Source organism: Callionymus lyra, chromosome 2 (genome assembly GCF_982586985.1).
Source record: "Callionymus lyra chromosome 2, fCalLyr1.hap1.1, whole genome shotgun sequence".
Taxonomy (NCBI): Eukaryota; Metazoa; Chordata; class Actinopteri; order Syngnathiformes; family Callionymidae; genus Callionymus; species Callionymus lyra.
In genome coordinates, this window is record NC_141819.1 from 30,650,116 (window position 1) to 30,673,403 (window position 23,288).

The 23,288-nt window shown below is 42.2% G+C and overlaps 2 protein-coding genes across 7 annotated transcripts in view; both read left to right on the forward strand.

Moving 5' to 3' along the window:
* pde4dip (phosphodiesterase 4D interacting protein) overlaps positions 1-20,879 on the forward strand; it is a 61,370-nt gene extending 40,491 nt beyond the window's left edge. For 3 of the 6 annotated variants that reach the window (XM_087784641.1, XM_087784642.1, XM_087784636.1), the window contains 25 exons: positions 187-381; positions 514-756; positions 973-1,141; positions 3,390-3,496; positions 3,822-3,970; positions 4,516-4,768; positions 4,829-4,925; positions 4,994-5,110; positions 5,986-6,361; positions 6,427-6,662; positions 7,112-7,160; positions 12,437-12,672; positions 12,859-12,969; positions 13,027-13,191; positions 13,853-14,251; positions 15,038-15,157; positions 15,256-15,445; positions 15,727-15,845; positions 16,392-16,469; positions 16,526-16,701; positions 16,766-16,897; positions 17,612-17,741; positions 17,834-17,880; positions 17,937-18,033; positions 18,482-20,879. In XM_087784641.1, the coding sequence (XP_087640767.1) occupies positions 187-381; positions 514-756; positions 973-1,141; positions 3,390-3,496; positions 3,822-3,970; positions 4,516-4,768; positions 4,829-4,925; positions 4,994-5,110; positions 5,986-6,361; positions 6,427-6,662; positions 7,112-7,160; positions 12,437-12,672; positions 12,859-12,969; positions 13,027-13,191; positions 13,853-14,251; positions 15,038-15,157; positions 15,256-15,445; positions 15,727-15,845; positions 16,392-16,469; positions 16,526-16,701; positions 16,766-16,897; positions 17,612-17,741; positions 17,834-17,880; positions 17,937-18,033; positions 18,482-18,714 (4,224 nt within the window). In that variant the 3' untranslated portion in view covers positions 18,715-20,879. The remainder of the gene's footprint in view (positions 1-186; positions 382-513; positions 757-972; positions 1,142-3,389; positions 3,497-3,821; positions 3,971-4,515; positions 4,769-4,828; positions 4,926-4,993; positions 5,111-5,985; positions 6,362-6,426; positions 6,663-7,111; positions 7,161-12,436; positions 12,673-12,858; positions 12,970-13,026; positions 13,192-13,852; positions 14,252-15,037; positions 15,158-15,255; positions 15,446-15,726; positions 15,846-16,391; positions 16,470-16,525; positions 16,702-16,765; positions 16,898-17,611; positions 17,742-17,833; positions 17,881-17,936; positions 18,034-18,481) is intronic. The other 3 variants (XM_087784637.1, XM_087784638.1, XM_087784639.1) reach the window with 3 other exon arrangements.
* Positions 20,880-21,744: 865 nt separating this feature from the next.
* Positions 21,745-23,288, forward strand: part of mast2 (microtubule associated serine/threonine kinase 2) — an 86,857-nt gene continuing 85,313 nt past the window's right edge. The window contains 1 exon segment of the mRNA XM_087784643.1: positions 21,745-22,103. Coding sequence (XP_087640769.1) covers positions 22,017-22,103 — 87 coding nt within the window. The 5' untranslated portion in view covers positions 21,745-22,016.

Genomic DNA, 23,288 nt, shown 5'->3' on the forward strand with positions numbered 1-23,288 from the left:
TTAAAAGTTGTCAGTGTTTAAGACAAGATAAGGGACATAGATTATGGATGTCAACAATGACAGTAAAAGTGATGTAGAAAAGTAATTTGTTTGGTGAAGGAAATAGATAATTGAGATAACATGAGCATAAAATAATGAAAATGTAATATAAAAACCTGATTTTAATCTCCGTCTCTCTCCCATTAGGATTTGCGATGCGCCCTGATCTCTGGGGTCCAGTCCGGGCCCTCTGAGGTTCTAGAGGAGCTGAAGGTCCGGCTGCAGCTCAAAGACCACCTTTTCCAGGAGGTTCTGTCTGACCGGACCAGGCAGGCTCAGGATCACCAGGACCAGATCCAGGACCTGCTCAGAACCATTGGCAGCAGAGATCTGTACATCCAGGTAGAACTCAGAGTCCTTTCACATGATGTTTCTTCCCTGCTTTGAATGGCCCCTCATTCAGCGTCAATGATTAAATCTATGAATTGACAATTGTCTCCTGACTCCTGCTCTAACTTCCTGTCCGTCCTCCAGGACTCGGCGGGCCGCCTCTCTGAGGTGATGGGCGAGCAGACCAGCAGACTCCAGGAGCTCCGCAGACAGCTGAGCTCCAGACCGGACTCGGGACCCGACCCTGCGGCGGAGCTGGACGAGGTGAAGGAGGATCTGCGTCTTCTGCTGAGGAGGCAGAAGGAGAGCGAGCAGGTGACCCGGGGTCAGAGCCGGAGACTGGAGACGCTGAGCAGGACTCTGCTGCTGAAGGAGAAAACCATTGAGGTGAGAAGCTCCACGATCATAAAAGTAAAAGTAAAAAAGAAAGATTGTGGGACAGGTTTCTTCAGGCCTCCTTCAAAGAAAGATTTTAAAGGTCATTAGAGGTCGTTGGTTGTTGTTTAAACTTCACACAAAGTTGACCCACACACACGTGACTCCTCCATCGTGATTAAAGTGTGCGTTAACAGTACTTGTGTGTTGATGGTTTGATGACAACAGGAACTCCAGCAGCAGTTGGTGCAACCTTCAGAACTTCCTCTGGTCCAGCGGCTCACTCTGGAGGTGCAGGAGCTCAGGGAGAGCCTGGCGCTGCAGGAGGGACTTCCTGCCCGAGAACACATGCAGGGTCTGGACGAGGGCGGCCGCGGTGGTCCGACAGAGCTGCGAGGTGGGCAGCAGAGGAGCACGGGACTGTGTCCGTTAACAAAGAAGAGTGGTGCATCCTGGGAACTCACCTGAGTACTAACATGGTGCATCATGGGAGCTTCTGTGTGTCTAACTCTTTCTCACTTTCTCACTATTTACGACTCGATTGTTGTGGACAGAAACAGACACAAACTAACGTATATTAAACTTGGCTCATTGAGAAATCAATAAATCAAAAAAGATAAAAACATTTTAAAATCTTTTCACAAATTTAAATGCAGAATTGAATCAAACATTAAAACGACCTGTCGTCAGATTACCGGCGGGTACTCTAGTGTAAGAAGATTGTCATATTACAATTATTATCATTTTTCAATAAGAGAATAACAGTTTGTGAGACTGAAGTTGAGAGATTATGTTGAAAAAAATCAGATTATTTGTACACGTAAGAAGATTTTCTTTTTTTTATTAAAGAATCATTAAGATAATTAACTTAAATTATCTTTTCTAATAAATGTTATTGCTAAAAATCATTATAATAATGTAAATATTATTTCATATATAATTTATTTATGTCTCTGTGATAATGTTTCCTCTGAAGTGTCTTCACACATCAGCTCAACGTTGGTACGATCGTTGCTTGTGGTTTTATTTGGGTGTTTGGCATGTTTTCTTCAGCGAGACTTTGTGCGTCTCAACAGGACACTTGACGGTGAGTCGCTGAAGTGTTTTCAAGAATTAAAGACCATTGTTCGTGTCGCTGTCTGGAGAAGTCGCATTTTAGTGACACTTGGTTTTTGGTGGCTTCAATTTCAACCTTCAGTGACACACACAGATTCAATGAGGAAAATATCATACATGTCATCCACGATCCAAACATTATTTTATTTAACAATTATGTTAAGATGTCAAAAGAACATCATACTTTAATAACAAGCATTCAAGATAATTTCGCAGCACTCAGTCATGTCTCAGAGCTTCTACAAGTTACCTTTGAGTACTTATTGGTCACGAAGTTGAACAGGTTTTAAGTAAGACTTCATCAAGTCCATCATTCCACATGTGTATAAATAAAACAAGCATTTGACTGAATGTTTAATGAAAAATGTGTTATTAATTACCATTATCATGTTTTAAGAAGATGGAATTTAATCAAGAAGAAAAATGGAAAACTAAATCCATAATAGAAGGCATTGTTGGTTCAATAGTAATCAGAATTTAACTGGGTAACCGTTTAATAGTCAAAATGTATAATTAAAATTGAAGAAAACCAAATATGAAGGACAAGAGATGCATCGTAACAAGAGAGAATCAATAAACATATGAAAGATCAAGTAGAAAAACCCAAGTTTTTCATTTGAAATGCGAGAAAAGGTTAAATGAATAAACACTAATTTAAAGTCTAAAAATGTTATGTTGACATAATGTAACAAGAGTAAAAATATCGATAGAAATGGATAATTAATCTGCAAATATTCTACAAATAGCCAGGATAATATATTACACATAAAAAAAGAAAAGAAAATCAAAATCCAACAAATAAATTAAAAGCAAATATAATTCATAAATAATTCTAAATAACTAACAAATAATATATGTGGTGTGTGGTTAAAAAAAGTAACAAATATATGTACACATATTACATATTTACAAATGTGGAGAAACTACATACACTTCAATTTAACATGTTATTATTATTGTTGTTTTATTTATTAGAAAAAAATATTAGAACAATAAACCTGTATAATTAAAAATAAATAAGTCATATTTATGAATAAAATTTATAATTTTGAAAAGAACTAAGGAGCAAGAAAAAAACCTGAAAGATTAAAACGATTATAGAAACGCTAACTCTATGGATTTGAAAGAAACAACTAACGTGTTTGGGTCAGGACAGTTAAAGACTCACTGTTGAAACACTATAAACCAGTCGTCTGGCAAAGGGTTCACTGTGATGTTGAACCATCAACCCACATGTGAAGAAAACTGAACGTCAAAACACAGATGAAAACTAGAGAGACATTCCCTCGATGTTGGATTTAAACTTCAAATCTGACCTTGAAAAGATAAAAAAGAGTAACTAGAAAACATATACATAAACTCTAATAGAGATTCGACACAAACAGGAAATGATGTCACATCTCTTTCTCACACGTGTGTGAGGAGCAGAGGTGTGTGTGTCAGAAAGTGTCCAGAAGTGCACAAAGTCTCAGCAACAGTGCAGCAACATTTGTGGGTCAACAACAGAACATGTGTTAATGTTGCTGCAGGTCTGAGCTCGGAGGAGGAAGAGGAGGAGGAGGAAGATCTCAGCAGTGACTTCATGACCAGTGTTGATGAAGAGGAGGGACCAGCCAGGAGGAAGAGCAGCAACAAGGTAACCAAGACTCAGGTCTTTCTGAGTCATTCACTCAAGTGACTCGAGTGATTGAGACATCATGAATGTCGCCTCAGAAGCTTTGAAGATTTTCTTGACCCAGTTGCTCTTACAAGCACCAAGTCACGAAAAGATGACATCACTTCCTGTCCCAAGATGTTGTGTGAATCAGAAGAAGAGACTTTTATTGGGTTGTATGTTTGAAGGAAGTCAAACCTGGTCAAGACTCTGAGAGACTCTAGTCTAAGAGTCTTTCTGGCTGTAATTGGAGTTTTCTCTGCTTCTCCTTTGTGATGATAAAATGATTTTCATCACTGTGTTCCAGGGTTGTGGGTCAGAGGAGGGTCTGGAGGAGGGTCCAGGTCTGGTGGAGGTCCAGCAGTTGGTGCAGCAGAAGAGAGCGGTGGAGAGAGAACTGTGTGAGCTGAAGCTGCAGCTGGAGAAGACTGGCTTCTGCTCACTATCTCAGATGAGGTGTGACACACACACACACACACACACAGACACACACACACACACACACACATGCACGCACGCACGCATGCACACTAACACCCATGTAAACACAAACACAGACTAGTTCACACTAACACTTTAAAACACAAACACACGCTTACAAACACACTACCACACAGAAACACGCTAACACAAGCATTCAAAAAAATACACACACTCAAACAAAACCAAGCATTCACAAAAATAAAAACACTCAAGATCAAACGCACATTCTCACTCACACAAGAATACATCAACATACACACAAACATACACTTGCAAACACACGCATTAAGAAACAAGCACACACACACTCACAAATTCACAAACAAACACACACTCAAAAAACAGACACACACACCCTTACTCATGCATAGTCACACACCGGCAAAACGCACACAAACACAGACACAAAGAGATCTTTCTCTTTAAACAAAACATTGGCGTCACATCACGTCTGTGTACTGCAGTACCATGTCCTGCTGAAGGAGGGCGACAAAGACTCAGTGTGTGTCCTCTGACAGGAAAGCGCTGGTGGACCTGAGACAGGAGAACCAGGAGCTGAAGCTCCAGCTGACCCAGGACCTCCGGGTGAAGAGTGAGGAGGATGAGGAGGAAGAGGAGCTGGACGTCACCATCGAGGAAGTGGACCAGGACCAGGACCAGGAGGACGACATGTCAGAGATGTGGGACACCTGGGAAGAAGGTCTGTCTCTGTCCCATCGGCCCACCATCACCAGACCCACCACTCTGGCTCTCCACGCTGACTCGGACCAGGTGAGTGGACCGGAACCGTGGCTCTGGCTCAGGTGTGGAAGGTCATTGGTCTCCGTGCAGAAGCAGCAGAGTCGTCACCTGAAGCAGCGTCTGATGGTGTCGGAGGCCACGGTGCAGGCCCAGGCTGAGCAGATCCGGGACTACAGGGACCTGCTGAGTGAGTTGACCCAGACCCAGGAGAAGGTCCACTTCCAGTGGTCTCACTCTCGTCTTCCTGTCCTTCAGGCGACGGCAGCGTGAAGCAGGACAGCAAGCAGGTGCAGGTGGACCTGCAGGACCTGGGCTACGAGACGAGCGGGCGCAGTGAGAACGAGGCGGAGCGAGAAGACACCAGCAGTCCAGGTGAGTCTCTGATGGAGCAGCATCTGTAGATACACCTCAAACCTTCAGGACACACCACTGGCTGAACTACAAATGCATCTTTAATCTATCAATCACATTGAAATACGATCAGAGGAAATGAAAGAATGAACAACACACTTTTGGCTATTTTTATTTGATACAAATATGTTAAACATGAAATTGTCATCAATTAAAACATATATAAATCAAATAGTAATATATAGTATTATCACAAAAATAAGAATGAATGCTTTTACTAAGAAAAATACATATGGTAACTTAGTCTAACTACGTATAAATCTATTCATAAAAACTCATAAATATTACAAAAATAAGATGTATTCAGTTGTCTGGCGCACACACACGTTCAAATACATACACACCACACACATAAGCATGAGAACGCACACAGATTCTGTATTTACAGTATGTGCACAAACATGCACTCACACACACACACCTATACTCACACCAAACACACACACATTAAAACCACACATAAACATGAACACACACAAATCAGACACAGTACACATGCACACAAACACACACTCACATGCACACACATGCACACTCACACATGTAATTACACATAATTGTATTCAATAATTTGAAGATGAGACATTTTCATTTTTGAACTTCAAAAATCTACATTTCTAAATCAAAATATCTTAATTAAAATGACAAACGTTATGTTTTTAGATAAATAAATCTATATATTTTTACTAACGATCACTCAATAAGATGTTAAATTATAAGTATTAGATGTTAATGCTTTAGTAGAAATAGTCAAATAAAGATGTGAAAATTATTTAATAATAATAATGACATTTCATTGATTGAACATTAAAGATCTCGTCTCTTTCCTCCCGCAGAGTTCGACGACCTTGAGATGTGCACGTCTCTGGACTCTCAGTGGTGGCCCAGCAGCTTGGGCAAGACCCCGGGGCCCGAGGGCCCCTCGCTGCAGCGTCTGGTGGAGGACCTGCGCTCGCAGCTCTCGCGCTCCCAGACCGTGATCCGGGGCCTGCAGGGCCGACTCAGGACCCAGTCCTCCAGCGACGGCACGCCCCGGAAGGTCAACTTCCTGAGCGCCGCCGAGGACGACGAGGGCTGGCAGTCGTCCGACGGGGGGAACCTCTCGTCGCCCAAGGACAAAGAACTGAGGGACCTGGTGTCCCGGGTGGACGCGCTGGAGGACCAGCTGATGAGGAGCGGCAAGAAAACGGGCGAGCAGGGGAGCTGGCCCGGGTGAGTGAGAGAGAACAAGACATGACGAGTCGATCATGACTCAGAACCGTCTGCGTCCCCTGCAGGAAGTTCAACGTCCTGATCCAGACCCAGGCCCGCGACCTCTCCCACCTACGCCAGCGTCTGCGCGAGGCCCGCGGCGTGACCCACATCCTGACGCAGCAGCTCAGCGACACCACCAAGACCTTCGAGGAGCTGCTGCGCTCCAGCGACGTGGACTTCTACGCCGGGCAGAACTTCCGCCAGCAGCTGGCCCAGAGCAGCGCGCTCGCCCAGCGGGTCAGCGCCAAGATCAGCGGACGTGAGTCACCCTAGTTACCCTGAGTCAGTGACTCACTCGAGTCATTCAACTCGAGTCACATCATTGATTCACTGTCTCCTTGTCTTGGATTTTCTTGTGACTCACTGATTCATCACGTGTGACTTCCTGACTCGTTTAGTGTTCCTCACTGATTCACTAGACCATTTCTGGTGTTAGAAGTAATGGATCCCCGAAGACTCACGGATCCATACAGTATCTAGTGATTCACTGACTCTTTAATAATGACTCTCTGACTTCAATTCAATTCACTGATAAAGAACTGACTTGTGGTCGGTGACTTTACACTTACTGCTGATTCAACAATTCATCTGAATTGACTCACGGGTCTGTTAGTGACTCATTTACTGATGTGTTTGATTCAGTAACTGTGACTCAAATCCAGTGACTCATTGTTGTGATGACTGAGTCTGTGTGTTGTTGGTCAACAGGAGATCATCCTGAAGATCCAGAGGAGAAGACGGAGCTGCTCGCCATCCGGTCAGTGATTCTTGTGTATGTGTGTGTGTGTGTGTGTGTGTGTGTGTGCGTGTGTGTGTGTGTGTGTATGTGTGTGTATGTGTGTGTATGTAGGGGGTGAGGGGTGTGTGTGTGTCAGAGTGGAAATCACAGTTGTGTAACGCAGCATGTGGCGATCGTTCAGATAACGAGTCTCTGATTAAACACCAGATCAATAACGGACGATGATGACAAGACAGGATGTTTGTGTTTCCAAAAATACTTGTGTTGTGTAACGACGTCAGTCAGTACTTTTTCAAACATCCTTTTTCATTTCCCGTCACGGTTTCCCAGTGAGTCTCTTTTTATTCATAGTATTAAGTAGTAAGTAGTATTTATATTATATAAATACTAACAGTTTTAAAGGAGAAAAAAAGTGAATATAGGAAGAAACTTTGGTGAGTTTGTAAACAAACTACAACACTTTGTCCGTTACTCACTCATAAATATTTTCTGTTTCCGCTCGTGAATCTTTCATCCCTCCATTTCTTCTTCTCTAATTCTGGCCTCCGTTTCTTCCACACCAGCGAAGTCCTACATGTTCAGTCACGCGTGTCACTCTCAGGTTCCAGTGTCCACTTCCACACCTGGTTCCACGGTGACTCCATAAGGTTTATTATGTTTAGTTGAGCCTCATTTAGTTTGACTGTGTTTAGTGACATCCAGATGTTATATGACCTTAATGACCTCATTTATTTATTATTATTATATTTATCAAGGATTTAATTTTGAAGAGCATTTTTTTTATAGTCAATATAATATCTCAGATTTATATGAAATATTGATCAAAGTCGTTCTTCTTTCTTTTTTCACATATGCAAACACACACATACACAATGCATGTACAGTATATACTCACATATATGTATATGTATACACACAAGTACACACATACACATTCACACTTGTACACACACACCTGCACACGTATACATGCAAGTACAAACATGTATAAAGTATACACACAGGCACACATCTGCATATACACATGTACAGACACATAAACACTCATGTATACACACATGCAATTACACACACATACCTATATATACAAACACAAACACTTATACATACTCAAATAAACACCTACAAACATACAGGTACATAGTATACAAGCACATATATGTTTATTTGTATATGTATTCACACAAGTACTTAGTGTAATTGTAAACATACACACATTAATACACATATGCACGTACATACACATACGCATACACACATACACACACAAGCACTTATACATGCACACACATACATGTACACACACATTAGTGTTTGAGCGTCACAAGCATCTTGAGCGTCATGAGCGTCATGAGCGTCATGAGCGTCATGAACTTGACGTCACAGTGAGATGACGAGACAATCTGTGCATTTATGTAACACTGTCATCGTCCGTGTCACCGGAGACAGAGACTGTTATCACACACACACGTCTAAACCCCAACGTGACACTCGAGCCACACACTTGTGTTTAGATAATTGTTGTTGCAAAGTTTAAAGACGTGTGTAAACGGGTGTATTTTTGTTTCTGGGCAGAAACTGTGTGTGTGGAGGAACTTGAAACATTTAGTACCATCACACACACAAACGCACACAACGCACAGATGGACCAACAGATGTGTGTGTGTGTGTGTGTATGTGTGTCTCATTTAGGACACCTCTTTAATTCTGTCTTCCAAATAATCATTTAATTAATTAATTTGTGTGTAGGTGTGTGTGTGCGTGTGTGTGTAGGTGTGTGTGTGCGTGTGCGTGTGTGTGTGACTACATAGAAAAACGGTTGAAAATGGCTGTTCAACGTATAAGTGACCATTACGTATTATGTATAGGAAAATGATGATGCAACATCATAATCTTGTCATTGGTTTTGAGTGACAGCAGCTGCTCATTTACATAATCCTTTACATAATTCACCAAATATAATTTATTTTAATTAAGACTATTACTATTCTTTCTGGGGGGGGTTTGTTTTTTTTTCGGACGGGGGGGCTCAATATTTATATTTATTTAAATGATTAAAAAAAATATTATTAACATTTTATTTTTATTCCTGTTTTCTGACACAAATGCAAAATATTCAATATGAATCATTTAAATATTTATTGACAAAACAAAATGAATGGCAGATACATTTTTTAATACATTGTGTTGCAATATTTACATTTTATTTTGGTAGATTTGTGAGTCACAGCTTAATAAATGCATGGTGTAGTCGTGTGTGTTTTACATGTCTGTGGGCGACAGTTGAAATTTGTGGAATATTTGGGGCCAGTGCTCTGGAGCTGTGGTGACGTGGTGCCGGCGAGGCTTTATGCTTCGGGCACGTTGACTCTAATCAGGTTAAGTTATTAAGACCTCGTGTGGGGGAGGGAACTGGGTCAGAAGCAGCCGGATGAGAGCGAGTGGGAGAGCGAGGGAGAGGGAACGTGAGGGGAGGCATCGGAGGGACACAAGTGGACTCACTCGGATCCGTCCTCCTCTGAGGCCGCATGGCTCTGGACTCACACCTGCCGCGGTTCTGCTTTCACTGGACCGGATTTTGAACTGGACTCGGAGCGACAGCAGCTTTAAGAGTCGGACGCTCGCATCCTCACTTGACTTCCATCATCGCTGCCTTCAGGCCTGATGTGTGTGTGTGTGTGTGTGTGTGTGTAGTGACTCCATTGAAAACCTCACTAAGAGAAGGTTTTCTGCTCTGTTAACACACAAGTGCTTTGAAATTCTTGCAGTATTTTATTATCTAGTGCTTCCTGTTACTTGAAGTATCTTCAGGAGGATTAGGCCACAGTTCTCATCTTCTTTAAAAGATGACAAAAAGGTATGAAACTTGAACTGATGGATGTAATATCTTTTTTATTGTCTTTCAGTATTGAAACCTTTATTTTTTAAGTACTTCCTGTCAGTGTAGCGTTGTGAAGATAAATGTAATACTTGAATTCACATTATGTAGTTTGGACAAAAACACAATTTTAAGGATTGATTATCTTTAAATGTACAATTCTTTTGTCGTCATGACACACTATCTGTCAGCTACACGGTTGAATTGTCTTTATCGTGTTTTATTTTGAAGTACATCCTGTCACTCGAGCATTTTCGTGGAGAAATTGCAACCATTCAAATCTTGACTTGCAATGTTGCAACGTTTATTTTGTAGTGGTAGTAGTGATATTTGAAATACATGTGTTGACAAAAACACAAATTTAAGGTTGAGTTGTGTCCTAAACCTGTGCTTTTATTTTGTATTTTTCTGTGTAGTTTTACATAGGGAGTTATTTTTTGACCAAAAACACAAAATCAATGACTCTAGATTGAGTTGTCTGAGTGTTTTGATTACTTTTATTTTGTAGCACTTCCTGTTATTACTTCTTTGTGCAGACAGATGTAATATTTGAATCAGACCAAGAGGCAAAATACATTCTTAAGTGTTGACAAAAACACACATTTAGGTACTTATATGCTTCTTTAAACCTTTTATTTTGTATAAATCTTTTTAATTGTGGTTCAATATTAAAAACTTTCATTTTGATAAAATATCTCTTGCCATCGCCTGACAATCTGAATTTAAAAGAAAGTAAAATGTAGTGTATACAAAAGGATTACAGTTGTGTCGCTCATATCTCTTTAAAAGGACTTTTATTTTGTAGCGCGGCCATCTGTCCGTCAAGCACTCCCCTTTATTCTGCAAATCCTTTAAATCGTCTGTTTGTCGGCTCCTCCCGGCGCAGCGAGTGTGTTTAATAGTGTGTGTGTGTGTGTGTGTGTTCGTGGCCCCCCCGCTGCTGGATTTACTCGCCCGCACACTCCTTTTCATCCCCTCATCCTCACACTGCCGGGGTCGTGACCTCCGGGCCGTCGCTGAATGATCCGCGTGGACTCCGGTGCGAGCGAGTCGGGCGGGTCATGACCCGAGAGTAGCCGCGGTCAGATGGCGCCGCTGTGGAAGGTCATGTTGTCCAAGAGCAGCCCGATCTACAGGGACTCGCTCTTCTCCTTCTCGCTGTGGGAGTGGAAAGCTCAGGAGCGCGAGCTGCTGCTGCTCAGGAGGCACACGGACCGCGAGCGCCGCTCGCTGCTGGCTCAGCTCGACAAGTAAGACCACAGGCCACCCTGGTGGTCCGCGAGAGAAAGGTTGAAATCAAGACCAGTCACGAGGAAACATTAAATGAGCTGGAAATAAAAAACTCTTTTGTATTTTAGGACTTAAGGATGTAACTTTTATGGCATCAACTATTTCAGTTTTATTCGCTTTTCTTTTACAAAGTGCGTTTTTCTCTTGTTTCAAATTCTTCTCTTTTATCACATTTACTCATTTTACTTTAAGTTTTACTTAAATCTATATTCATTTGTTTGTATTCATTGTGTCTTTCAGTAAATACTCATTGCAACCAACATTTTTAAATCCGGCAATCGAGTAAAACTTCTGTAATATATTGGTGAACTGTAATTGGGCGAGTACTTTTTTGTTTACTTTTATAGTTCTCAAAAATGTATTGAAATTCCTATTCATTACTTTTACACCAATTTTCTTAAACCTCACAGATTTTTTTGTTTATATTAAGATTTATATTATCAACTAGATATTGTTTTGAGCAAATATTTAAATGTATTAACATGTATTTGTTATTTAGATTTAATTTTGTTTGTGTTTAACTTCAATTGTTAAAATGTAGCCAATTTATATTAGATTGTCCTGGTTCTGGTTCTTTATTTATATCATTATTAAATTATATTATATCATTATATAAATAAATGTGAATAGCTGCTGATGACGAAATGTATTTTCTTACAACAAAAAGTTACATGATTTTATATGAATTGTATACGAATCAAAACGTTTTATTTAACTTAAAGGGCAGCTAATATCAAAACCCAACTCTCTTGACTGACTCACAATGTTTCAAACTCTCCAAGATTTCTCTCATCTCATCATGACGATGCTTTGAAGTTATTCCTTTATAAAGTTCTCCCCTGTCTGAAATCTGGGCGAACGAGAGGCTACGAGAGCAGAGTCCATTATGACGTAATAATGATCTTCACTCCAAACGCCCTGCTTTGTTTATACAACAAGTCCCCTGGAAGTGGAGACTTCTGGGATTTATAACGTACAGTGACAAACCTTGAAGTTTGACCAATCGCAGCAATCATCTCCAGAACAACAATTTTCAGTGGGCGGGGCTTAAGCACATTTTCTAATGTAACTATTCCATATTCCTGTATATTTAATCCATCTTTAACAGTCATGTGTTTGTGTTCAGGCTGAGTCGAGAGCTGCAGCAGAAGGACAAAGTCATCGAGTCTCTGCGGGACAAACTGGACCAGCACCAGCTCCGGCGCTCGACCACGCCCACCAGCAGCAACGCCCCCTCGGACGCCACCGACCAATCGGACCGCATCTCCTACGTGTCCGACGAGCAGAACGAGGAGCTGAGCTCCGACGTGGACGCCGCCAGCGAACTGGCTCCGGACGGGACTCGGAGCGGAGGCGGGACGGGTGAGTTTGGGTTCACACAAATGAATATTTGATTCATAATACCCAAACCCATAATACTCAGTTTTGGCCCACTTGACCAGTACCTAATTAATAGTTGTACTTATTTTCTTAGAAATATTTTTTATTGCAGGATTTGTGTTTTAATGACTTTATTAAATAAAAATTCAACTATTTCTCCCCTGACAGACTGCCAGTCTCGCAGCTCGTGTCCTCATCCGTCTCCGTCCGTCACGCCGTCTCACGGAAGCCTCGCCGAGTCGCTGCTGCGTTCTGCCGAAGTGCCGCTGACCCCGACAGGTAGGAGGAGACTCCTCTCTGCTCTCTTGTCCTCACTCTCAACTTCACTTCCTCCAGTCTTCCATCCTTCTCCTCCGGCCGCTGTCCCCCGTCCGCCTCCCCTCTCCGCCGCCCCCTACAGGCTTCCCCCGTCCTCGCGCCCCGGCGGCGCGTCAAGCTTCTGTCTGGCCGACGTTCAGCAGGAGCTGCAGGCCCTGCAAAGGCAGCTGGGACACGACACCAGTGCGTCAGATTGTAGCCTGAGAGTGGAATTTAGTGTTTTGAGAGGTTCAACTGCATTGTGGGATTTGTAGTTTGAGTGTGGGAATGATTTTTACTAACAGGCCCATTAGTTGCATCCTTGTGGTTCATGCCTGGCCTTCATGTATAGGTATATAGCGAGAGATATTTACATCCACCCACTTTATCATCTGATTTACCTGCATTATACAAGCAGTGTTGCCAGATTGGTTAGGTTTTCAACCAATTGAGCATCTTTTCATCTCTAGCTTTAACTATTTTACACAATAAATCATATTGTTGGATTAGTTTTTGTCCAGTTAAGCAGATTTTACGTTGTCTTTAGACGATAATCTATTGTTGAGATCTGGCAACACATCTTGAAAGAAATAGTCTCCACTTCGGCTCATGTGACGTTTGAGAACAATTAATAATACACTGTCTTCAGTATCTCAATTTAATATCAGTCACTGTCTGTTGTTGATCTGCTGCCCCCTGCCGTCTGGCTGCAGTAATGCTGTGCCTTCACCACTCAACGCTGCTTTCTCGACCTCTAGTTTCTGGATGAACTTCTCACTCTTTTGCATGTTTATTCACCAACCAACTGAGACCTCAACTGATGACCTGTCAGGTGTTCTTAACGCTGCTTCTCTGTCCCACTCAGGGTTCTCCACCCCCCAGTCCAGACCTCTCCAGGGTTTCCCTCCCTTGATCCCGCAGCAGCCGGAACCTTCAAGCTTCCTGCCCTTCTCCTTCCATGGGTACCAGACATCTCCTTTCGGCAGCTGCCTGGATCCAAACCCAAAGGCCGGCGCCAGCTTTTTACAGGGCGGCCCCGTCTGGGACGTCTCATTTGGCCCCCGATCCATGAGAGTCGGAGCCGACCTGTCCTCCGGGTCGTCGGGATACCAGTCCGGCACCAGCCACACCGGTTCTGACCTGATGAAGGAGCACTTGAGGGAGATCCGGAGTCTCAGGGAGCGACTGGAGGACTCCATTCAAACCAACGAGAGACTGAGGCGGCAGTTGGAGGAGCGACTGACCCAGAATATACCCGAGAAAGGTTTGTGGCGTCACTCTGGTCCAGAAGTAGCAAGTGTCAGAATTTGAAATGTGGAAAAAGAATTACATAAAATATGTACAGTGTGTATATGGAAAGATGGCTAAAGAAACAAGTCTGAGTAGAAAAGGAAAATTGTGCAACACTAAATGAGACAAAAAAAAGAAAAATTTGAGAACTGAAATGTTTAAACTTTGAATTTTATTTTGAAATATTCTTGTTTTTTCAGCATTTAATCATTTTTTAAAACAGTAAATTAATAATTTCTAAATTGAAAGGTTAAATTAGGTTTTTATTGAATAACTGAATTTACAAATAAGAATATTTTTAAATAAATATTTTATCACTTATAGAAAAATGATTTTACCATGATTTTTATATGAAATACAAATATTGACATTTTATTTTTGAGTTATTGGGATTTTAATGTCAGACTTTATTATTTTTTTTAAATATAGAAATGTAATTCAAATTTTCGAATGAACAGCAAATTCAACCTTTCAATAAACAAACTATTTAATTTAATATTCAATCAGTTATTCAGTAAAAAAAAAATAATGTATAAATCATCCTATGTATTATTCAAAATAAAATATGTAATGCTTAAAACGTTCCAATAAATTTAAAAGGTTTTGACATTTAAAATTAATTAATTAAATAATTAATTTTATTAAGTTGATCCAGTAAATATTCTGATTTAACTGATACACAAACATTAAACCTGAGGAAAGTCACCGAAATGTCACTGTAAAACTCAGGACGGATGCAGTGACGTTTTTTCTCCTGCAGGGGCTCCAACCAACATCTACATCCAGGGTCTGGACTCGGTTGGTCAGCTGTCCACTGAGATCCGCTTCCTGAAGGAGGAGAACGTCAGTCTGCAGAACCAGCTGGACATGAAAACGACAGGTGCGCTTCAGGATCTGGACCCTGGTTTTTCTAAGAGGCTTCATGTTCTCAGAACCGAACTAGTGATCCTCATCTCTGGGTTGTGATGTCACCCGCAGAGGTCAGCAAGGAGGCCGAGAGGCTCAAGCAGGCGTCTCTGCTGGACCAGAGCCGACTCAGGGAGGCGGAGCTGGAGTGTGACAAGTGGGCGGAGCAGAGCAGGAAGCTACAAGCTGACGCTGAAGAGAACCAGCAGGAAGTGAATGGACTCAAGCTGGAGCGACAGACGAACCAGGAGGCCATCAACAGGTGTGTTCATGAGGACAGAGACACAGGAAGTGATGTCAGCTGACACATACACTCATCAAACTAGAAAGTCACTCATGTCTGACTCATACACAGTCAGTTGATGGACCTGAAAAGATTTTACAGAGCAAGCTCAAATCCAGAATGACTCACACAGGCGCATGTCTCTCAGACATTTGACCGGGTTTAACCGCTCCCCCACTCCACAATGAAAGTCTCTTCTTTCCATTGTTTGAAGTGCAGGAACAGGAAGTGATGTCAGCTCATGCTTCATTTGTCCACAGACTGCAGCACGAGTTGAATGTGGTGCAGCAGCAGTTGTGTGAGAGCCGGCGGCTGGTCTGCTCTCTTCAGTGTGAGCTGGAGGTTCGACAGCGAGTGTGCGAAGCCAGCGCACACCCAGGTGAGACACAAACAGATGCACACACAAAAACACACACCTGAGTGAAACACATGCGCACACAAACAGCAACAAACCCCAAGGTGACACACATACTCACATACAGATACATGCACACACTCAGCTGAGACAGACACACACACAATTAAAAACATAAACAAAAACACACATATACAGCTGAGACAGACATACACAAAAATAAAAACACAAACAAAAACACACATATACAGGTGAGACACACACAAACAAAAAGAAACACCCGGGTGGGACAAATACAAACAAAAACCTGAGAAGACACCACAAAAAAAATCCACACCAAATTGAGACACACACACCAGAACACACATCTGGGTAAGACACACACGCACAGACAAAAACACACAAACAAATCCACACACCATGATGATACACACTCACAAAAAACTAAAAAACAAAGGGGAGACAAACACACTAAAACAAAAACTTGCACACAGTTTAGACACACAAACACACACAGATGTGACTCACACAGACACGCACGCTTGCCTCATGTGACCTTTGACCCCACAGACCTGCGTGAGGAGCTGGAGAAGCAGCCGAGTGGACGGACGGAGTCACGGAGCGGAGCCAGGAAGCAGCTTTTCCACGGTCAGTCCGGTGACCTTGACCTGAATCTTGCTTCATCTTAACCATGTTTTTCTCAGCAGAGAACCGACGACACGATCAAGTCCCAGACGGTTGCTCCGTCCACCAGAACCGCATGGTGGTCCAAGTGGACCACTTCGACGCTCTGGCCCGGCAGGTCCAGCTCGGCTTCAGTCTCCTCAACAAGATGGACGCCGTCCTTCGTTCCCTGAACGCATCTCAGAACGTCTACCAGGTGAGATAAAGGTTTCCTTCGCGCTCTGCTGAGATCTTCAGCTGATGTTTCTTCTCCGTCTCAGTCTCTCGACTTCAGTTCGACTCGTGAACTCCTGACGGACACACAGGCGCTCAGACGGATCCTGCAAGACTCAGAAACCTTATTGCAGAGGTTCTGGAGGGAAGATGTTCCCGACACCAGCGAGTCCCAACAGGTCAGAACCAGATGGAGTTTAGACTTGCAGACGAGAAGCTGATGATTAAAAACTGCTTTATTGTGCAGTGCATTGTGGGACTTAGATGTTAGATAAAGTTATGTAGTGAAACATGAAGGATCTTTGACTTTATTGAATATTTAAAAGTTGAATTTGTCAATTGAAAATTAATTATTTTTATATTTAAACATGTTTTGAATATTTTCATCTAACAATTTTTATTTTGAAAGATTAATTTTGTTTTCTTTGAAGAATTGAATTCGAATAATTTCAAAATGAATGGGTTATTTTTAAAATACACAATTTGATATTCTAATTTCAATCACTTCACTAATATATATTTTTTCAAAGTCTTTTTTGTAGCCTTTTAAATTTAATAAAGACATGTTGGCACTAGAATTACTTTTTATTAGAATATCTCTTTTCCAAAAAATATATATTTAAAAATATATACAGCTTTTAAATTCATTATTAAATGGTGGCAATTTTATTCCAATATGTTTATATTAAATTTAAAAGGCAATGAACTCAAAAGATGTTGAGTTTTGGAAATTTTATTTTGGAATTTGAATATAAAACTCTGTGTATAAAAAAGTGAATTTTGAAAATACTTGATTTAAAAAAAAAAATGAACTATTTCAATACAGAATTGTATTAAAATCAATGATTCAAAAAATAATTAAAAGCTTACATGTGTCGTGTGTGTAACCTCAGGATGAGCCCGAGGTCGCCTCCCTCCGTATGAAGCTCTCACAACAAGAGCAGGCTCTCAGGGACGCCCTGGAGAAAGTCCACAGCTCCAACCGCACCAAAGATAGCATGGAGGACTACATCGTCAGCCAGCGTGAGTCCCTTCTCTCCGCCTTAGCTGCTCCACAGCGCCCCCTGCCATCTCTGGATCTGGTTATAGTTCATTCTTGTCGTGTGTGTTGACAGTGTCCAGGACGAGAGACGTGCTGAGGAGGGCCAAGACCAACCTGCAGGTGAGTCCACCTCCTCTCAGACCCAAGTGCTTCCTCCCTGACTCTGGTCTCTTCAGGAGAACCAGCTCAGGATCTCTGCCCTCTCCTCTTCCTCTCACCCTCCTCCCCCCTCCTTCCTGTCCTCCTCCTCTCCCTCACTCTGGTCTAGTGAAGGTCAGTCTCTGTGGTGTGAGGTTGTTTAACATCAGAACTGCTGACCCACAATTAGAGGAGCTGATCCTCATCCGTGACTACCAGCATGTCCACACAATAATGTTGTTGAATTGTTTACTCATCTTAGAAGTTTGATTGATTGCTTTACTCACAGTGTTTTTGTGTTGTGGAGTCATTAAAAAATTGAAAGTGAATTTAAAGATCTGAAAAGTTTCTTGAAGTCTTAAGTTAAGTAAACGAAAGATTCATCTTTACCTTTTCTTGTTTGTCCACGTTTTCTTTGATGATTTCTTGCACAACGTTGTATTTATTCATTAGATTATTGCTACTTTATTTACTGAATTAAAATTTGATTTGTTTGTGTAGTTTTCTGTTTTATACGTAACATTCTTCATTATTTTCTGGTTGCATTTCTTTTGTCGTTGACCTGACTCTGCTCGTGTCACAGGTCCGATCTCGGGAAGAATCCCTCAACTCGCCTTCTCTCCTGGTGCAAGTCTCGTGACCCCCGTGGCCTCCTTTAACCTCCAGCAGAGGGCGGGCTCGGCACCAGCGCCCCCTACAGGCCGCCTCTCTGTAGCTCACCAGCCGCCTGATCCTTATCATCGTCCAGGTGCAGCCGCTGAGCTCAACATCTTTGCCTGGACAGACGCGTCCGCTGGGTCTGTGCGAACATCGTGAGGGTTCGATTATTCTACATGTGCTGCTGAAGGGCTTCCTCCGACCACCTGACTGTTGCTTCTGCTCCTGGTGTTCATCCTAAGAACACAAACTAGCTCTGTGAAGAGAAATATTCATCAGTTCACTTCATAGATTTCTACCTGCTAGCTAAGCTAACTAGTAATAAGTCAACATTGACTCGCTTCAATAATCATACTGTGTAAAATATAGATGACGCTTTAATGCTAATCCAAAATGTTAGCATGCTAACCAGCAATTCATTTTTCTTTTTGCGCTATAAGAAAAAAATAACTTGCAGTAAAGTTGAGAATACCTTATCGAACAGACATTAGCACATTAGCTTCTGCTAGTAAATCATAAAACATAGTACTTTAGGTACACTCGCCAACATTTTAGTTACTGAACACTTTATCGCTTATTTTATTACATACTTTAGTTCTCTTCATGTTTTGTTAGTTTGTTGCTACGTCACCGATACGCTGACACACCTGCTGTGTTGGCTAGTTTGCTAATCTTTGACTCTGTTGGCCAACAATGGTTGGACTTGTTCAGACAGTCTTCCTCGTCGGTTTGTTAATCTCAGATACAACGCACACTCATGTTGTAGCAGAACGCCTGGTGGCTGTGCGCCCTCAGGAAAACGCTCAACTAGCTATGCAAAGATTTATCGGAACAATGTCACCGCAAATGAAAGAGTGGTTTTTATACACACATTCCATCCTCTAGATACGAATACCGACTGAGACTAGACTAATGTGTTGAACGATGAATCAATAAAAAGCAACTTTTAACTTGTAGCGTTGCTTCGAGCAAAGTAGACAGTATTTAATGTTGTGCGTTTTTTTTTTTTTTTTACCCAATAGTCAGGATGTCAAGTGTGTCGCAGCAAGAGTTATGTTACAGCTAGCATTATGTATATCAACAAATACTTGACAAACATCAAAGCATGTTTTATCTGCTAATCTTTGCTGGAGAATGTAGCAAGATTTTTAAAGATAGAGACTGAAAAATATTTAAAAAACCTTTAGAATGGTTGTGACTATGAGCGAGCTCAGACAAATGGTTAGATGTAAACTTGCAAGCACAGGAACTTTGATGCACAAATGTATTCGTCGCTCTATGATGGAAGTGTACGCTTCATGTCAACGGAACGGTTGCGATTATTTCGCAGGTATGTGTGTGAACGAAGACGGGATGGATTATCTTAAAACGAGACGTTAGAGGCTGAATCTAAAGATCGTTTTTTCTCGCAGGAGTTTGTATCACATGATGGTGGCATCAGTTATGTGATTGTAGTTTGCGATAAAAAGACTGCTGTATGTTTTTTGGAGATCTTTTAGTTCGTGAATTAACACGCTAACAAACTAGCTTAACAGAAACTGGTGATTAAGAATTGATGCAGTCGACATTCTTTTAGTTCTGAGCCACTTTGCTCTCAACACAGACTGTCGTACGGTGGCCCCTCAGGGTCCTACAGTCTGACTTGCTACAGCTACCAAATAAAACCAAAGAAGAGAGCAAAAGAAAAACTGTACTTCTCCAGCTACAAGCGCGTTTGTTTGTTGTTTTGTTGTTCATTTTAGGTGCAAAGTAGAAGCTGCTCTTGTCACGCCTTCACTGAATTGTAATGTTTATTGATGTGGTCCAAATTTCTTTAAGAAAAAAACAAACCGACCATTCACTACTTCTTTTTTTTTTATCTTTGTTTTTGCCTATACATTATATATATATATATATCCCACTTGAAGGTGGTCACTCATTTGGATTCTCTCGGTCACCTTGTGTCATTCAACTGAAGAATCCACTGAAATATGCAACTTCTCTGGTGCAATACTAAAGTTTTTCTGTCGCCGAAATGCAAACGTGCCATTTTTGTTTTGTGTTTTTGTTTCAGACAATCAAACCAAGCACAACTTTGTGTCAAAAAAAGAGCAATAAGGTATTACAATCTGCTGTATACTGTCCAAATCTGCTGTAAAACCTTTCAAAAGAGTTTCGTCTTCTGGGTTTTGTTGTAAATACGGCGCGAGCGTTGATGTGGTTTTTGGTTGCAGTGAGAACAGAAGCGGTTTTTCTGTGCATGCGTGGACTTTGTTATTCTTGGGGCGTTAACAAACAAAATAAGCTTCTTTTTACTTTCAAATAAAGACAACACCCTCCTACTGTTTCTTTGTCCTGCAGTTTGTTTCACTTCATGAAAAAAAGAGTGTTTCCGCCAGAAGGTGGCGTCAAAGGGCAACATACACGCAGGGAACACGCTGTGAAGTAATGATGTTGAAACGTGAGACGACATGCAGAAGTAGAACCGGCGTGCCTTCAAAATAAAATGTACCATGTTAAACATGCACTTCACTGCATGATCAGACACGATTTTTTACTTTTATAAAAATCATTTTCATATCAACAAGGTACACAGTGTTGCCAAAGTTTAAGCATAAAAACAGGGGGAATTAAATGTACTCAGGGGCCACATTATATACTGTGAATCATTCACAATGAATGTTGCAAACGGCCGCCAAGACAATAGAAAGAAGCAACTTTACCTATAACTTGTAATATATCCATGGCATCAGGTAAATCATAATAATATTAATAATCTCTATTTATAAGCTAAACAAAATGTAAATATAAAATTAAATGTAAGGCATTCATTTTCTAAACATTTATTCCATTTATTTACTTAGTGGTCGAATTAAAAAGGAAGGAAAAGTAGCTGGAAGGGCCTAAAACATTGTGATGTTTTACGTTATAATGATTAAAAATAATAAAAGATAAAAATTAAATACAACATGAAATGGTGAGTTAGCTATTCTAAAATGTCTAGAATATCTAAATGATCATATTTGACCTCATTAGCAAAAAAAAAAAGGTTTGCAATTGGCAATAATTAAAATAAACTTCCAGTTTGTCTCTTTCACCATGACAAAGGGATGTGGAAGCTTTTATTTCTTTAACAAACACCGGATGCCGCAGTATGAAGTCGCTAGCTTGCCTCCTCGCCGAGTGTCAGGAAGCTGGACTCTGGAGGTTCTGCAGCGACTACCTTTGTCACCGGATGGACCCGAGTCTCAGTCGAACCTGAGCCGCCTGAGAACTCTCTTTAGAGGCCGGAGTCTGGGCGGAACCAACAGCATGGCTGTCATGGACAGGTAGAAGCTTAGAAAGTCGCCCTGTCGGTTTTGGGCTCGAACCCGTCTCCGCCCAATGGACACGGACGGTTCCGACAGAAGCACTGGACTAGAGTTCGAGGCGAGGATGTGTCAGTGAGCGGGAACAGAAGCGGAGCTACGAGGCTACACAGCATGAAGAGGAGCGAGAACAAACACAAGAGGAAGCTGAGCAGCTCCGAGCGGCAGGAGAGCGGAGAGGAGAAGGAGGAGAAGGAGGTGGTGAGTCCAGAACTATTCTTCTTCTGCTGCTGCTGCTGCGCGTGTCAATGTTTTTGATTAGAATCACTTCATCCATCTGTCAGTCATGCATGACTTACACATCAAGCTACCTGTCTGTCCCTCCTGACCTCCTAACACTCCACCTGTCTGTCCCTCCTGACCTCCTAACACTAAACCTGTCTGTCCCTCCTGACCTCCTAACACTCCACCTGTCTGTCCCTCCTGACCTCCTAACACTCCACCTGTCTGTCCCTCCTGACCTCCTAACACTAAACCTGTCTGTCCCTCCTGACCTCCTAACACACTCTACCTGTCTGTCCCTCCTGACCTCCTAACACTCCACCTGTCTGTCCCTCCTGACCTCCTAACACACTCTACCTGTCTGTCCCTCCTGACCTCCTAACACTAAACCTGTTTGTCCCTCCTGACCTGCTAACACACTCTACCTGTCTGTCCCTCCTGACCTCCTAACACTCCACCTGTCTGTCCCTCCTGACCTCCTAACACTAAACCTGTCTGTCCCTCCTGACCTCCTAACACTCCACCTGTCTGTCCCTCCTGACCTCCTAACACTCCACCTGTCTGTCCCTCCTGACCTCCTAACACTAAACCTGTCTGTCCCTCCTGACCTCCTAACACACTCTACCTGTCTGTCCCTCCTGACCTCCTAACACTCCACCTGTCTGTCCCTCCTGACCTCCTAACACACTCTACCTGTCTGTCCCTCCTGACCTCCTAACACTAAACCTGTTTGTCCCTCCTGACCTGCTAACACACTCTACCTGTCTGTCCCTCCTGACCTCCTAACACTCCACCTGTCTGTCCCTCATGACCCCCTAACACTAAACCTGTCTGTCCCTCCTGACCTCCTAACACACTCTACCTGTCTGTCCCTCCTGACCTCCTAACACTCCACCTGTCTGTCCCTCCTGGCCTCCTAACACACTCTACCTGTCTGTACCTCCTGACCTCCTAACACACTCTACCTGTCTGTCCCTCCTGACCTCCTAACACACCCTACCTGTCTGTCCCTCCTGACCTGATGACACACTCTACCTGTCTGTCCCTCCTGACCTCCTAACACTCTACCTATCTGTCCCTCCTGACCTCCTAACACTCTACCTGTCTGTCCCTCCTGACCTCCTAACACACTCTACCTGTCTGTCCCTCCTGACCTCCTAACAC